Source organism: Barbatula barbatula, assembly GCF_947034865.1.
Source record: "Barbatula barbatula genome assembly, chromosome: 11".
NCBI classification, from domain to species: Eukaryota; Metazoa; Chordata; class Actinopteri; order Cypriniformes; family Nemacheilidae; genus Barbatula; species Barbatula barbatula.
The window spans coordinates 632,400-648,035 of NC_136774.1; the positions used below are offsets into that span (position 1 = coordinate 632,400).

General features: G+C 42.6%; 1 protein-coding gene across 1 annotated transcript; it reads right to left on the bottom strand.

Moving 5' to 3' along the window:
* On the bottom strand, positions 1-15,454 carry cyp2y3 (cytochrome P450, family 2, subfamily Y, polypeptide 3). Its single transcript, XM_079466715.1, has 9 exons — positions 15,226-15,454; positions 3,477-3,639; positions 2,958-3,107; positions 2,708-2,868; positions 2,402-2,578; positions 2,162-2,303; positions 1,152-1,339; positions 873-1,014; positions 1-791 (listed from the first exon to the last, which is right to left on the bottom strand). Exons 1-9 carry the CDS (start codon positions 15,394-15,396, stop codon positions 610-612), a joined length of 1,476 nt encoding a protein of 491 aa, XP_079322841.1. The 5' UTR covers positions 15,397-15,454; the 3' UTR covers positions 1-609.
* Between the last annotated feature and the right edge of the window lie 182 nt (positions 15,455-15,636).

Sequence of the window (15,636 nt, forward strand, 5' to 3'; positions counted from 1 at the left end):
AGCTTTATAATGAAAGGTTTTATTAATAACAAGTGTCAAAAGCTCAAGGCAAGGCATCTAGCACCGGAGAGTCTGTTCTGAAGAATGAAATCATCTCATCTCAGTCTTTTATAGACGCCTTTAATACCTGCTTCTTTATTATTCACCTTCAGATTCTTTGACGCTGCTTTCTCCTTTGCTTGGCCTAAAACAGACAACTCCCTATCTGTTGGAATGCAATGCTTCTCTCGGGGAACAGATGCCATTCTTGCTAATACATTATTTCTCCTTTCTACTCAATCATTATAAAACATTAATACAGCAAGAACAGTCTGGGTTTTCTTTTCTTAAAAGAAAAGGTTCATATGCAATGTTGTAATGCTTAACATGCATTTCTACTCAAAAGGATATAAAAGGGTTGGGTAAATATTTTCATGCAGTAAACAAAGTAGCCAGAGCCACGGGAGAGTATATATGGGATACATACAAGGTAGAACATTTGCATTTTTCTTTCTTTACTCAAATATATATATATATATATATTCAAGCCTGAAGCTTTAAGAGTGCACAAAGTGTATGATTTCAGTTTCTCTGTGTTTATTTTGAGAGATGTCGCAGTGTCCACGTCGATCAGCGGGGGGAGGCAATGAGCTGATAGTATCGAGGCATGTTGGCGAAACCACTGAGTTCAGGACTGAGGTCTACGCCATCTGGACCCTTTGGACTAGTGAAGCTAAACTTCTGAAGTAGAGACACGATGAACAGAAATAGCTCCACACGAGCCAGAGATTCTCCCACACAAGAGCGTTTACCTGCAGAGATGACAGAGGAAAGGTCATTCATGTAGGTTAGCTCATGTTGGAGCTGTTTGGACTAGAGATGTTGTAGTTTACCTGCAGAAAAGGGCATAAAGGCTGGATTCTTCTTAAAGTTGCCATTGGTATCCAGGAAGTGCTCGGGGTTGAATGTCCAAGGGCTCTCCCACTGTCCCTCATCCCTCAGGACAGAGTGCAACAGTGGAATGATCACTGTGCCCTGGACAAATAAAACATGTCACCACAACACGTGAAGAGGTGTTGGATTTATATCTTTCGGTTTCTATTGGATGACAAAAAAATATTCATGAATTAGGCAAAAAACAAGGGCAGCGGATGAGCTCTAGAGATCGTTACCTTTGGGATCGTGTAACCTCGAAATGAGATGTCATGTGTGGCGTAATGAGGAACACTGAGTGGGACCATGTCAAGATATCGCTGAACTTCATGAATCACAGCGTCCGTGAAGGGTAGGGACTTCCTGTCTTCCATTGTAGGGATTCTGTCCCGTCCGATAACTCGGTCAATCTCCCTCTGCATTTCCTCTACATCCACACATCAAACCGTATTGGCATTAGTATGAATATTGTGAACAAAAACATTGGAGATGAAAACATCACATCATCATAATGACATTTTAAGTCGGGGAGAGCGGGGGAACTGTGTTATATCCCAGAGCTGTCACTTTATTGAATACTGCTATACTATAAAGTTTTGTTATTTGCACTACGGGACTGTCTACACATGACATATATGTTCATTTACACTACCCGTCTGCTCTTTTGCACTTCCGACTTTTCATGGCAGTACCTACTGTTTACACTTCTTCCACTGCACTGTTACTTGGATCTCTTCTGTCCATCATTTATTTGCACTACTCTATGTCCATTGCACTACTACTCACCATAGCCTAACGTATCATTGTACATACCCATCTGTAAACTACTTCATAATACAGATTGTTTCCTGCACTTATGCGACTACTGTATATCCTGCACTTGCTGCTATCGCACTTCTGGTTAAACAAAACTACATCTCGTTGACTTGTATTTATACATGTGTTATGACATGTTGAATCTAATCTGAATTTAATCTAATCATCACTTTTCTCAATGGGGTATATGCATACAGGGCAATGAGCGGACATCCGCCATCACTGCGTGTGCATATACCCCATTCATAGATGACTATGAGAGAAAAAGACCCAAAGCACAAATTGCTGCGTTAGTTTGTGCCCTGCTCAGCCCTACACTAGCCCGTGATGTGTCTCTTTTTTGTCACTATAGTCCAGCAGCACACTTGCATTCTCAAACTTTTGTCAAAAGTAGCCACTGACGTACGATCACATGCAGGCGTATCTGTCTTACCCTGAATGTGCGGGTGCTTGATCAGCAGCATTAGGGCGTATCTGATAGTCGTGCTGGTGGTCTCCGTACCAGCCAGAAACAAATTCAAAACAGTCGCCCACAAGTTGTTTGTGTGGAATTCTGTGTTAGAATTGTCCTTCTCCTATAAAGAAACAGGAAAGTATACACGTATTTAAAAGAATGATAATGAAAAACATATGAAGAGAAAGATGAGCGAGAGAGAGAGAGAATTCTGCCTACCTGTTTGAGTCTGATAAGAAAGCAGTCGATAAAGTCTCGTGGGTCTTGTAAGTCTAAATCCTGCTCGTGCTCCTTGATCTTACCCATGACAAAGTTTTTGATGTCATCTATCTCTGTTAACATGGCATGATGTTTACCCGGCAGGAGTTCCATTAGTCCAGGAAAGACATTGTACATCTGTTGAGGGGTTGAAAAGAAGACATCCGCTGAGTTTTCATGTAATAAAAGTTCAATTGAGTTTTATTTACACCATTTTGTATTTGCAACGTCAGGCTCCAACGCCAATGGGATGTTTCACCTGCTCACCTGACCCCAAGGGCTGCTGATAAAGCGTACAATTTTGGAGATGATCTGGAGCAAGTGAAGAAAGTGTTTGTCTTCGTAACTAAAGCGCTGCCCAAACACCAGAGAACAGATCACATTGGACACGGCACGGCTCATAAAGTAGGCTGGGTCCACCGGTGCGGCTGTAGGCCAATAACACTCATTACAGCCTTGAATGCAACACGCTCCATTGATATTTGTATTGCATTAGTCGGGCGCTCTTTTCCCTCACATTTAGTTTCCTCAAAACTCTGCACGAAGTATCTGCTCTCTTCTTGAATCCACTGTTCCATTCTTTTGCGGCCCATCCCAAAATCTCTCAGCGTGGTGAGAGTGAAACGCCGGAGTTGTCGCCAGCGTTCCCCGTTACTAATGACCAGACCTACAGACACGGACAACGATGGGACAAAACTTTAGACGGGTGGGTCTCAACTGCTGAGTTTAGCCCCAACCTGATACAACACACTTGAACAAGCTTATCAGCTGCGGTTAATTGAATGCAGATCTGCGCAGATTGTTTGGTTTATGATATTAAAATACAGCATACGGAGCAGTCGGCACTTGAATCATTTTAATGCCAAACGCTGATAGATTTGCGCATCGCTGCATGAAGTTGAACGCATCTATTCCTGAAGACTTTCGATTAGCTTGTTCAGGTGTGTTTTAACAGGCTTGGGGCTAAACGCGCAGGCCAGAGTTCAGAACAACAATACATTTGTTTATAAATGTCAAACACAAACTTATCACGTACCATAGCCTTTCAAAACTCTGTATAGGAATGGAATAGGAGCTCTGGATGCAAAGTCTTCTGCGTGATCCACGAGGGCCTCCTTCACGGTCTCATAACCCACCAGAACTACTGCTCTCTGAGGCCCGAGGTACACCGTCATCACAGGCCCGTAGGTTTTGCTCCACTGTTTAAAAGACCAGCATTTATTACCACACCAGCCAGAGCTTCTTTCTGTGTCATGTTTGTACCAAAATAACATTTTTATTTACAATGAACTGATTATGAATTAACATTAAATGTAACGTTGTGCTTGGATTGAAAAACAGGAAAATCTAGTTCTCTAGTTTAACTTAAACTGACTAACTCTTTGAATCCGTATCATTATGTGTTTGTGTGACAAGTGTTTCTAATTCACTTAATTTAAACAATGTGTTATATTAAATATATATTAAGTTCGTCGCTGTTAAAACTAGACGTGTTGGTAATACCTCGGGCTTCCGCAGGGGGATCACATGCGCGTGCTTCTCTCCCTCATTCAATACAGACGAGTGAAGGCGAGAGCTGCGTCACTGTGTGTTTCTTTAACCTTCCCGTTACTTTTCCCCTTTTTAAGGTAGTTACCACTCACAAAGCAATGCATATATGTCTATAATATAAATCGTTACGATATTGTGGTTTCATATGAGTAAATAAGATGGGTTCATGCACTGTTTAAAGAGTTTGTATGAAGTGTGTAACTTTATGCTAGCGGCTAAGCATCTCGTGGCTCCATCGTGTCAGAGTCTCGACACATACAAGTGTTACAGTGTGATTTGTGTTTAAGCTAGTTGCTGTTATGTACACGTATTTTTGCTGTAAAGTTCATTGTGTAATTATCAGTATAAGGGTGATTTAATGTGATGCTGAGATACTGAATATTGTTAAAAGTACAATTCATTATAGTGTTACTTGAGAATTAATTTAGAAAGGAGTATTAAAATGTATTTTGATAGCTTTGTTTAAAGCAATTGACATTTTATAGGGTAATTTAGTTAAAAAGATAATTTAGAAAGCCAAAATGTGTACAAATGTAAAAATGTATGGTTTATTGTATACTTTGTTCAATACTCAATTCAATACAGACGAGTGAAGGCGAGAGCTGCGTCACTGTGTGTTTCTTTAACCTTCCCGTTACTTTTCCCCTTTTTAAGGGTACAACATTTGGAGGCCCCGCTGGGATGTTTGGTTTGAGGATCACCCCTGAGCTATAAGTGGAGTCCTTGCGTCGATCATCCCGTCAAACAACCCAGATATCAGAGAAAAGAGTTCAGCAGGACAGTGTAAGTGGCCTTCGGACGAACCTGGCACCTTGTATCCTAAAGTGAGCAAAACTGACCACTAGGGTGTAGCAAAAAGCCAATTAAGTCAGATTGACCTTCATTTTACTGCTTACACTCTCACTGATAAAATGGAGTCCGAATTAGAGAAGCTGCAACTAGAGATTATAGGAGCGTTGTACAAACTGACTATCGAACAGCTGATTACAGTTTGCAATGAACTGCAGATTTCAGGACCAGAGAAAGAACATGTAACTGGTAAAACTCGCAGCCGAGTGATTTCACATGTAAAAAAGTATCTTGAACGGGAAGAATTGGCCGACCTAGAGGATGGGGGTATGTCAGACCTCCTTAGTATTCATGACATAATAGACAAAATCGATACGGCAACAAATGTAAGTGAAAGTGAAATCTCCAGTCAAAATGAGTCACAGGAAAATATCCAGAAAGAGGTAGAGGCGCTAAGGCTGTCGTTGAAAGAAAAAGAGAAGGCAATGTATGACTTAATGAAAACAAGCAAGACCACCCCTGCCAGTTTCATGAACCGAGAAAATAATTTGACCCCAGCACCCCCTAATGGCTCCATGTGGCGCAAAGATTTGAAAATATCTGGCCAGATAGGTGAGCCAGGACAAAAAGATAAGCTGACGTTTTCTAGTTTGGCCAAGCAAATCGAGAGTGGGCTCAGCAAAGGCTACCCAGAGTCAGAGATTATTGATGCTGTAATCCGTGCTATCACACCAGGCCTGCAGTTACGCAGTTACCTTGAAGGGAAAGATAAACTGACACTGCCTGCTCTTCGTAGGATTCTCAGATGTCATTACCAGGAGAGAGGCGCCACAGAATTATATAAACAGCTAACTTCCGAGGGTCAAAACAGCAAAGAGACCCCTCAAAACTTCCTGATAAGGGCAATGGACCTAAGACAAAAAATCCTGTTTGCTTCTCAGGAAGCTGATTCAAGTCTAAAATATGACCCGGTACTAGTCCAGAGTCTGTTTATGCATACAGTTCTAACTGGCCTTCAGAGCGACAATATTAAAGGTGACCTGCAGCCCTACCTCCTTCAGACAGATACCTCAGATGAGCTGCTGTTGGAGAAACTGAACATTTCATGTGCCAATGAAAAAGAGAGACAGGACAAAAAGAAACATTCTGCCCCATCACGTGTAACCAATGTGAATACAGTCCAGTCAAGTGAAGCTCCGGTGGAAAAGAAAAGTGCCGCCTCACAAAGCCCAGCTACACTTCCCCCTGATCTGCTCGCTGAAATAAAAGAAATGCGCTCTGACATAGTGCTCTTGAAAGATTTGAAAGCTGAGATCTGTCAAATCAGGGAAACAATCCAAAGACCCACACCTGCACCGCCACAGTACCTTCCACCAAGCAGAGAACCAGCAACTGTGCCCTCTCCTTACCCAGTGTTCTCACCTTATCAGACTGAGTCAAATGAAATGCCATATTACCACCAGCAGTCACCAACAGCAGTGCAAGAGTACCGACCAGCATTCGGCCCTGGGCGGATGAGAGAGACGGCCCAGTTCCAGCAGAGGTTTGCACCGCAGAGGTTTTACCCAGCACGACGCCCTCAGCCAAAGTGTCCCTCATGTACTCGAGCAGGTGAGGAGTACTGTCAGCATTGCTTTAGGTGTGGAAGCAGTGAACACTTCAGAGCAGGTTGCAAAGCACAGAGACCAGTAGAGCCCGTTCGGAGAGTCCCTTTAAACTAAGAGGGGTTGCCCCCACGGGACATGGAGCAACCAGTGATATTGATAAGTCCCAATTCTGTGCAGGGTGTAAAGAAGAGAAAGGAAGTGTGGAACTAAAATGTTGTTCAGTTTGTAATACCACACTATACTGCTCAAAGGAGTGTCAGGTAAACCATTGGCACACACACAAAAGACTTTGTAAGCCATCTGTATGTTCAGGTATCAAGAAGCAGGCAACTCAGTCACGAGATAAAGTCAAGCACAAGAAAAGGGGGGCTCCAGAGAAAACACCTACTGTAAGCGAGTTAGTGGGAAAGAAGTGTGTCATCTGGTGTTTCCTGCACAAACAAAAAACCCAGGCACTTTGGGATACAGGTTCACAAGTTTGTGCTATAGATGAGGTATGGAAAAAAAGCCATTTACCTGATTTTCCTCTCAGAAACGTATCAGAACTAGTTGACCCTCTTGACCCTTTGCAAATCGAAGCAGCCAATGGAACAGAAATGCCGTACGTCGGATGGGTCGAAGTGTCTTTTAAACTTACTGGTGGTGATGATGAGCTGCTAATACCCATGCTAGTGTTAAAAGGCAAACAACAACAATGTCCTATTATTGGCTTTAATGTCATCGAGCGTCTTGTCCTAGATAGTCTGCAATATCAAACAAAGCGTGTGGATAAAGACAACCTTGTGAAGGCAGTGAGAGTGGCTTTTCCTCACCTCAGGAAAAACAAAGCAAAGACCTTCATTAATGCAGTGAGTATAGGACAAACATGTGACTATAATGTGAAGACAGCAAATGAGAGAGTCAGTGTGCCTAAACGTACCTCCATCCAAATCGAGTGTCGAGTACAGGCCCCACTTTTCAGAGAGGATAAAACTCTTATCTTTGAACCTGATGATAACCCACGTTGGCCTGAAGGACTAGAGTTTTGTGACACTCTTGTGTCAGTGAAGGCAGGGATGACCCCTAAAATTATTGTCACTGTGCAAAACCCTACAGGTCATGATATTATGCTGTCAGGAAGGACTGTTATTGGAACTGTTCAGTCAGCCAGATCAGTGTACCCTGCCAATATATTTAAAACAAATAACCTACCAACTGCATCCATTTACACTGTCCAGGCTCAGCATTCTAGTGAAAACACCCCTACCCAAGAACAATGGGAACCTCCTGTTGATTTGACTCACCTTAATGAACACCAGAGGCAGACAGTCAGTCGGATGTTAAGAGAAGAGGCAGAGTCATTCTCCAGGTCTGATAACGACATAGGCTGTGCAGAAAATCTGCAAATGGACATTTCACTGAAAGACAGTGAGCCAGTGTCAAAAACGTACCTCTCTGTTCCAAAACCTTTATATAGAGAGATGAAAGACTATTTACAGGACTTGATAGCACAAGGGTGGGTTGAAAAGTCGACCTCTTCCTACTCCTCTCCAGTAGTTTGTGTCAGAAAAAAAGATGGTACCATGCGCTTATGCATTGACTACAGGGAGCTCAACAAGAAAACCCATCCAGATCGCCACCCCATCCCCAGAGTACAGGACATTATGGACACCCTGGGAGGAAATACCCTCTTTTCACTGCTGGATCAGGGTAAGGCATACCACCAGGGATTCATGGCAAAGGGAAGTAGACAATTGACAGCTTTTGTTACCCCATGGGGCCTATATGAGTGGGTTCGGATCCCGTTTGGACTCATGAATGCTCCTGCAGCATTCCAACGTTGCATGGAACAGTGCTTAGAAGGCTTAAGAGATGAAATATGTGTGCCATACCTCGATGATGTTCTTGTGTTTAGCAGAACGTTTGAGGATCATGTCAGTGATGTCAGAAGGGTTTTGCAACGGCTGAGAGAGCATGGGATAAAACTGAAACCCAGAAAATGTGACCTGTTTAAGACAGAAGTGCGGTACCTTGGGAGAATTGTGTCTGCTGAGGGAAACCGAATGGACCCTGCTGATACTGTTGCGGTAAGAGCCCTGAAAGACAAGCAACCAGGTACTGTTGGCGAGTTGAGAGCCATTTTAGGACTGTTGAGTTATTACCGGCAATATATCAAGGATTTTTCACGTATTGCCAGCCCCTTGTATGACTTGCTCAAAGCACCTGTTGAGAATGAGACCCTGAAAAATAAAAAGAGAAAGTGGCAAACAAAACAAAACGGTAGAGGAGTTCCATCCAACACACCCATTGAGTGGGCTAATGTGCATCAGATCATATTGGAACGGTTGATAGACTGTCTCATTCAGCCTCCTGTTCTAGGTTTCCCAGAATTTTCCCAACCATTCACCCTCCATACTGACGCTTCCAATCAGGGACTAGGGGCGGTATTATATCAAAGACAGAATGGGAAGCTACGTGTGATTGCTTATGGCTCCCGTACTTTGACTGCAGCAGAGAAGAATTATCATTTGCACTCAGGCAAGTTAGAGTTTCTAGCCCTAAAGTGGGCGATCACAGAGAAATTTCGTGACTACTTATACTATGCACCATTCTTCACTGTCTACAGTGACAATAATCCACTCACCTATGTGCTGTCCACTGCTAAATTGAATGCAACAGGTTGCCGCTGGGTTGCAGAGCTGGCCGATTTCCATTTCACAATAAAATATCGCCCGGGTAAAGAAAATATTGACGCAGACAGTTTGTCCAGAATGCCTTTGGATGAGGAGACGTTTATGAAAGAGTGTTCAGAGGAAATGTCATATGATGTGATTGGAGCCGCAACACAGGCAGTGGAAAGTCAGTATGAGTCCAGCGTATCTTGGTCCATGGGTATCTCAGCTGAATGTACAACGTTAGCTACAGACACATTACTCAATCCACTAACAGCAGGACAAGTTAAAAGTGACCAGAGAAATGACCCCGTTGTTGGACCCGTGGTTCAGTTCAAACTGATAGGAGACAAACCATCAGGTCACAAACTAAGACAGCTTAGCCCACAGATCACATGCCTTCTTAGAGAGTGGGACAAACTGGACATGAATGAAAGTGGTCTCTTGTACAGGAAAACATCAAGCAGAAAACAACTGGTGCTTCCAGAGAAATATAAAAGTACTGTGTTTAAGGAGCTTCACGACGAAATGGGCCACCAAGGTGTAGATCGGACTACGTCACTGATACGAGACCGGTTTTACTGGCCCTATATGCAACGAGAGATAGAGGATTATGTCACAAGGAAGTGTGCATGTCTCAAACACAAGAAACCAAGCCGTGAGTCAAGGGCCCCGATGACAAGCATTGTCACCACTCAACCGTTCGAACTCGTCTCTATGGATTTCTTGCATCTTGATCAATGTAAAGGTGGCTATGAATATATTCTAGTAATCATTGACCATTTCACACGTTTTGCCCAGGCATACGCCACAACTTCAAAATCAGGAAAGACAGCAGCAGACAAACTATTTAATGACTATGCACTGAGATTTGGCTTCCCCACAAGAATACACCATGATCAAGGTGGTGAATTTGAAAACCAACTGTTCACACAACTGAAGAAATACTGTGGAGTTGCTGGGTCAAGAACTACTCCCTACCACCCCCAAGGGAACGGACAGGTAGAGAGGTTTAACCGAACATTACTTCAGATGTTAAAGACCCTCACGGAGAGACAAAAGGGTAACTGGAAAGACTCACTGAACAAGTTGACCTACGCATACAATTGTACCCGCAGCGAAGTGACTGGATTTTCCCCATTCTACTTACTGTACGGACGCTCCCCACGGTTGCCAGTTGACTTGTTATTCAATTTGACCTCAGAACAGGGAAACTGTAATCACCATCATTACATGGAAAAGTGGAAGCAAGGCATGGAAGAAGCCTATGAGATCACAAGAGAGAATGCTCACAAAGCTACCATCAGGAGTAAGAGACATTATGACAGTAAAGCTAAAAGCTCAGTGTTACAGCCTGGAGATCGTGTTTTAATCAGGAACATGACACCTCGTGGTGGTACAGGAAAATTGAGGAACCATTGGGAGGATACTATTCACACAGTTGTGCGCCAAGTGAGTCCAGATATTCCTGTTTATGAACTCAGACCTGAGAAAGGAAAAGGGAGATCAAGGATTTTACATCGTAATCTTCTCCTCCCATGTGACCACCTGCCATTTGAAACGACAGTGCAGCCACGAGCAAGGAAAAGAAATGTGGAGCAAATCGAGGAAGCAGAGCAGTCAGAAGAGGACGATGGAGATGAGTATTATCCAGTGTCATTTCAGCAGCAATCTGAGCTTTGCTCACCTGAGACAATGAACCCTGTGTGTAGTACACCACCAGAGCTCGAATGCACGCAGGCTGAGGAAAACATGCCACCTGAGCTAGAGAGAGAACAAGGAACGACAAATCAAATGGAAACCTCACTGGAGAGAGAGGACAGTTTTGTTGAGAGTATGTCTTTGGAGGAAGCTGTCCCCTTGCTTGTTTCAAGTGACCCCAGTGGTGAGGCGCTTCAGCGGCCCAGACGACAGCACAGACAGCCTAAAGTTTTCACATATGATAGGCTTGGCTCACCAACTTGTCACAACATTAGGACATCACAACAACAACACTGGATGGTTCCGTGGACATACATTGCGCAGCCGCATCACTTCCAATACTTCCGGCACTAAGCGTATGAAAGATAGAAATTGAATTGAAGTAAATGGATACACATTACACTCAAAAATGGACTGTTCAGCACAGAGTACACATTCAAATGGACTGTTGAACATAAGATGGACTGTGGTTACACTCTACATATACATTCACATGACACTGTTGCAGTAAATCACACCACACTCATGGACCTGTGTTAAAGGAGAGTGTTTGACTTGAACATGTTGTACAAACAGAACTGTTAACAAGGCAGTCACATGTCTAAGTAGACAGAAAACAAAGACATTAAAAGACATTGGGTACTTACCTGTGTTTGAAAGAATGTATGAAAAGAGTTCCAGTCTGTAATATTGCACTATATGATATACAATGTAGCAGAAATGTTGATCTGAAATAACCGTGCATTGTGTGCTGATTAATAGTTTAAGGTTTAACCCCTTTATTTGCACCAAAGGTCAAAGGTTACATTCGGATGTTGGGGACAACATCTATTTTGAGGGGGAGTATGTGACAAGTGTTTCTAATTCACTTAATTTAAACAATGTGTTATATTAAATATATATTAAGTTCGTCGCTGTTAAAACTAGACGTGTTGGTAATACCTCGGGCTTCCGCAGGGGGATCACATGCGCGTGCTTCTCTCCCTCATTCAATACAGACGAGTGAAGGCGAGAGCTGCGTCACTGTGTGTTTCTTTAACCTTCCCGTTACTTTTCCCCTTTTTAAGGTAGTTACCACTCACAAAGCAATGCATATATGTCTATAATATAAATCGTTACGATATTGTGGTTTCATATGAGTAAATAAGATGGGTTCATGCACTGTTTAAAGAGTTTGTATGAAGTGTGTAACTTTATGCTAGCGGCTAAGCATCTCGTGGCTCCATCGTGTCAGAGTCTCGACACATACAAGTGTTACAGTGTGATTTGTGTTTAAGCTAGTTGCTGTTATGTACACGTATTTTTGCTGTAAAGTTCATTGTGTAATTATCAGTATAAGGGTGATTTAATGTGATGCTGAGATACTGAATATTGTTAAAAGTACAATTCATTATAGTGTTACTTGAGAATTAATTTAGAAAGGAGTATTAAAATGTATTTTGATAGCTTTGTTTAAAGCAATTGACATTTTATAGGGTAATTTAGTTAAAAAGATAATTTAGAAAGCCAAAATGTGTACAAATGTAAAAATGTATGGTTTATTGTATACTTTGTTCAATACTCAATTCAATACAGACGAGTGAAGGCGAGAGCTGCGTCACTGTGTGTTTCTTTAACCTTCCCGTTACTTTTCCCCTTTTTAAGGGTACAACATTTGCATTTTTATTACAAAATGCCTTGAGGGATGGCCATATTCCATGAAAATGTTTGATTAGTTATTCTGATTTTGCACTGAAATAGTTGGAAATAATTGATCAAAGAGGTTTTTGCAATCATTTGTAAAAAATGTACTTGTTGTATACCTGTAAAGGCACAAAAAAGAAACCTGAATCATGACACTGATGGAAAATGTACAGTTTAGTACTTTTTTTGAGACTGTTGATCTGTGTTTTCTTTGGTAAACAGTGACCCTGTTCACTAACGTTTGTTTTGTTATTGTAGAAGAGTCTGAGAATTAGTTTTTAGGGTCAAGTAAGGTGTTCGAGTAAATACAGCTAACGTGAACTTGATTTGTCTGATTATATGAGTTTAAGTTCTTCGAGTAGACACCGTATAAAATATCATGCAGGCTCCAGAGGAGATGGATGTGATGTGGTGTTTTAACCTCAGTTTGGACAAAGCATTCATCATTTAAAATACAAAAATGTATAACGGGCATCCTGAGGTGTGTAAAGGTATGTTGACTCCACGAGTCATCACAACTACATCTGCATTACAACTTCAATGGCTTTACAATGATTAGATTAGATTCAACTTTATTGTCATTACACATATACAAGTACAGTGTAACGAAATGTAGTTTAGGTCTAACCAGAAGTGCAGCTAGCAAGTGCAGGATATACAGTTAGAATAAATACAGGCTACAATATTGAGAAAATATTTTACAGTGGGCATGGACTATGAAAATACTTTACAGTAGGTATGTTCTATGAAAATATGACACTAGGTTTGTACTATGAACAATATATACAGTTGGTGGAGCAGATGTGGCCTAACCTAACAAGCTGAGGCCTGTTCGTCAGGAAGTCCATAATCCAGTTGCAGGTAGGGTTGTTGATGCCTAGGTTTCCAAGTTTGACGATTAGCTTGGAAGGGATGACGGTATTGAAAGCAGATTTGAAGTCTACAAACAACATGCGTGCATAAGTGTCCTTATTGTCCAGATGTGTGATGGACACTGCATCATCTGTGCTCCTATTGTTGCGATAGGCAAATTGGTATGGGTCCAGTGTGGGTGGTAGAGAGTCCTTTAGGTGTGCCAGGACCAGCCGCTCAAAGCACTTCATAACAATGGGTGTGAGTGTTACAGGGCTGTAGTCGTTCAGGCACGTCGGGTTAGAATGTTTTTGGATGGGCACAATGGAGGTGGATTTAAGACATGCTGGAACCACTGCTTGGGCGAGGGACAGGTTGAAGATGTCCGTGAAGACCCCAGCGAGCTGCCCCGCCCATGCCTTGAGTACACGACCAGGGATGCCGTCTGGGCCAGCAGCCTTGCGCACGTTGATCCGGCTTAGTGCAGTGTGAACATCAGTGGAGTTAAGTTTCCTAAAAACAACTGGATGATTGACACTTTGAATAATTATGTTTATTCCAAAAGATTTGTTCAAATGCAAGAAACCAGTTTATCAGATATTAAAAATATAAACTGAAGACCGGCTGTAGTCTGTGTGTTAGTGTTGTGGGGATTTTTCAAGGTTTTCAGTGCAGTTGAGATGGTCACGTCCAGCAGGTGACGGCGAGGGTCTGTTATGAGTGAGTCTGTCGGTCAGCAGACTGTTATAGCAGTTCAGTCTAAAGGTTTGGTTTATTCAGGAACTAACTATGGCTATCAATATGTCAATCAGAGCTTTTATATGCCGATGTTATTCAAGAAACTTGGCAGCGTGTATGTGGCAATTGGTCTTAGTAGCATGAAAAACAAGTTTTATCACATTCAGAATGGATTATATATAGAACAGGAACCACACAACCAGCACACCCTTAATAATGACTAAAACTCTGTCAGTCATCTTCATTGAGATCTCATATATGATAATAATTTACACAAGGAATACAAAAGCCCCGACATGGAGTTAATAAATATAGTGGGAAGATAGAGAGTGAGAGAAATGAACCCTCTATAAAGTAGAATCTGCGAGTGGAGGTTTATTTCAGTTTCACAGTCATGTCAATGATGTCTTAATGGTCTCTAGACATGGGGCGGGGCGTCTCAAATTTAAAGTGACAACTAGCCCATAAACAAACTTAATATCAATTATTGTAAATAATTAATTCACTAAATCCATTGCATGAATTTGATCACATTTGTCATCAAATAAAAATATCTGAGCGACCCCCCGAGTCTATTTTTTTACTTCTTATGGGGGGGTCCCGGATCCCCTCAGCCTCCCTTCAATTCGAGCACCGCTCCACCTCCTCTTGTCACACCGAAGTCCTCTGCCGTTCTATCCGCCCGGTGTGTGTTGTAGCCCGCTAACTCAATAGCGTTGTCCGGTATGCCGCTGTGTAGCCATGTTTCCGTGAAGATTGTGACATTGCATTTCAAAAGTCTTTTGCTGCTGATGATGCGGAGTCGAATCTCATCCATTTAGTTTACTAAAGATCGAACAATAGCAAGGAAAATGCTGGGTAAAGAGAGCCGGTGTGGTTTTAGCTTAGCTCTTAGCTCTTAGCCCTCCGCGCTCCCCCCGCCTATGTTTAGCACTTCCGCCCGGCCGTGTGGGGTGGCCATACGGGGTGCGTAGCATCGGGTGTTCTGACGATCTCAGGGACGCGTTGAATGTTGCTGATAAAACTTCCGGAAATGCGTAAACCGCAATCCTAAAGCTCCTGCCGGGTGTACGATGTTAATGCACAGCTGTTCTTAACGAACAGACCCGAGACGAGCGAGAAAAACACTATATAAGTGCTCAAACTGAAGAGACGCTGTAATGAACTGTGCAGATGAATTTGTGTGAACAGAAAAAGACACACATGGTTTTACCTTCGTGAAGCTTTTAAATGGTGCACGTTTGTCCATCACATGTAAGTTGCCAATCAGTGGCAGTGCCAGCGGCCCTGGAGGCAAAGAACGTCCACTGGTCGTCCTCCGCCATATGACCAACACCAGCACGGCCAGTATCAAGAGCAGCACCAGTGAGCTGGAGATCTCCATCTTACAGCGCTAGCTTTGGGCTCTGCTGCCTGTTGCTTTGATTGTTGTTATTTGTACCGAGGGAATAAAGGGGTGGTTCTGGCGTGAATGTAAGAGTATGTACAGGAATACCTGCTTTACACATTAACCAGTGTGCACTCTGACCTCTTCACCATTTCTCCAGCAGCCCAGGCACGGTTAGGATTGATATCGTTCAACATGAAACTGACCCTTAACCACTATAATCAATACAGTCTTACA

Excerpts from the sequence above, each read along its gene's own strand:
- cyp2y3 (XM_079466715.1), bottom strand. The coding sequence starts at position 15,396 with ATGGAGATCTCCAGCTCACTGGTGCTGCTCTTGATACTGGCCGTGCTG. Across the intron at positions 3,640-15,225 it reads CATTTAAAAGCTTCACGAAG|TGGAGCAAAACCTACGGGCC; the intron begins GTAAAACCATGT and ends TCTTTTAAACAG. Across the intron at positions 2,869-2,957 it reads GAGTTTTGAGGAAACTAAAT|CCGCACCGGTGGACCCAGCC; the intron begins GTGAGGGAAAAG and ends ATTGGCCTACAG.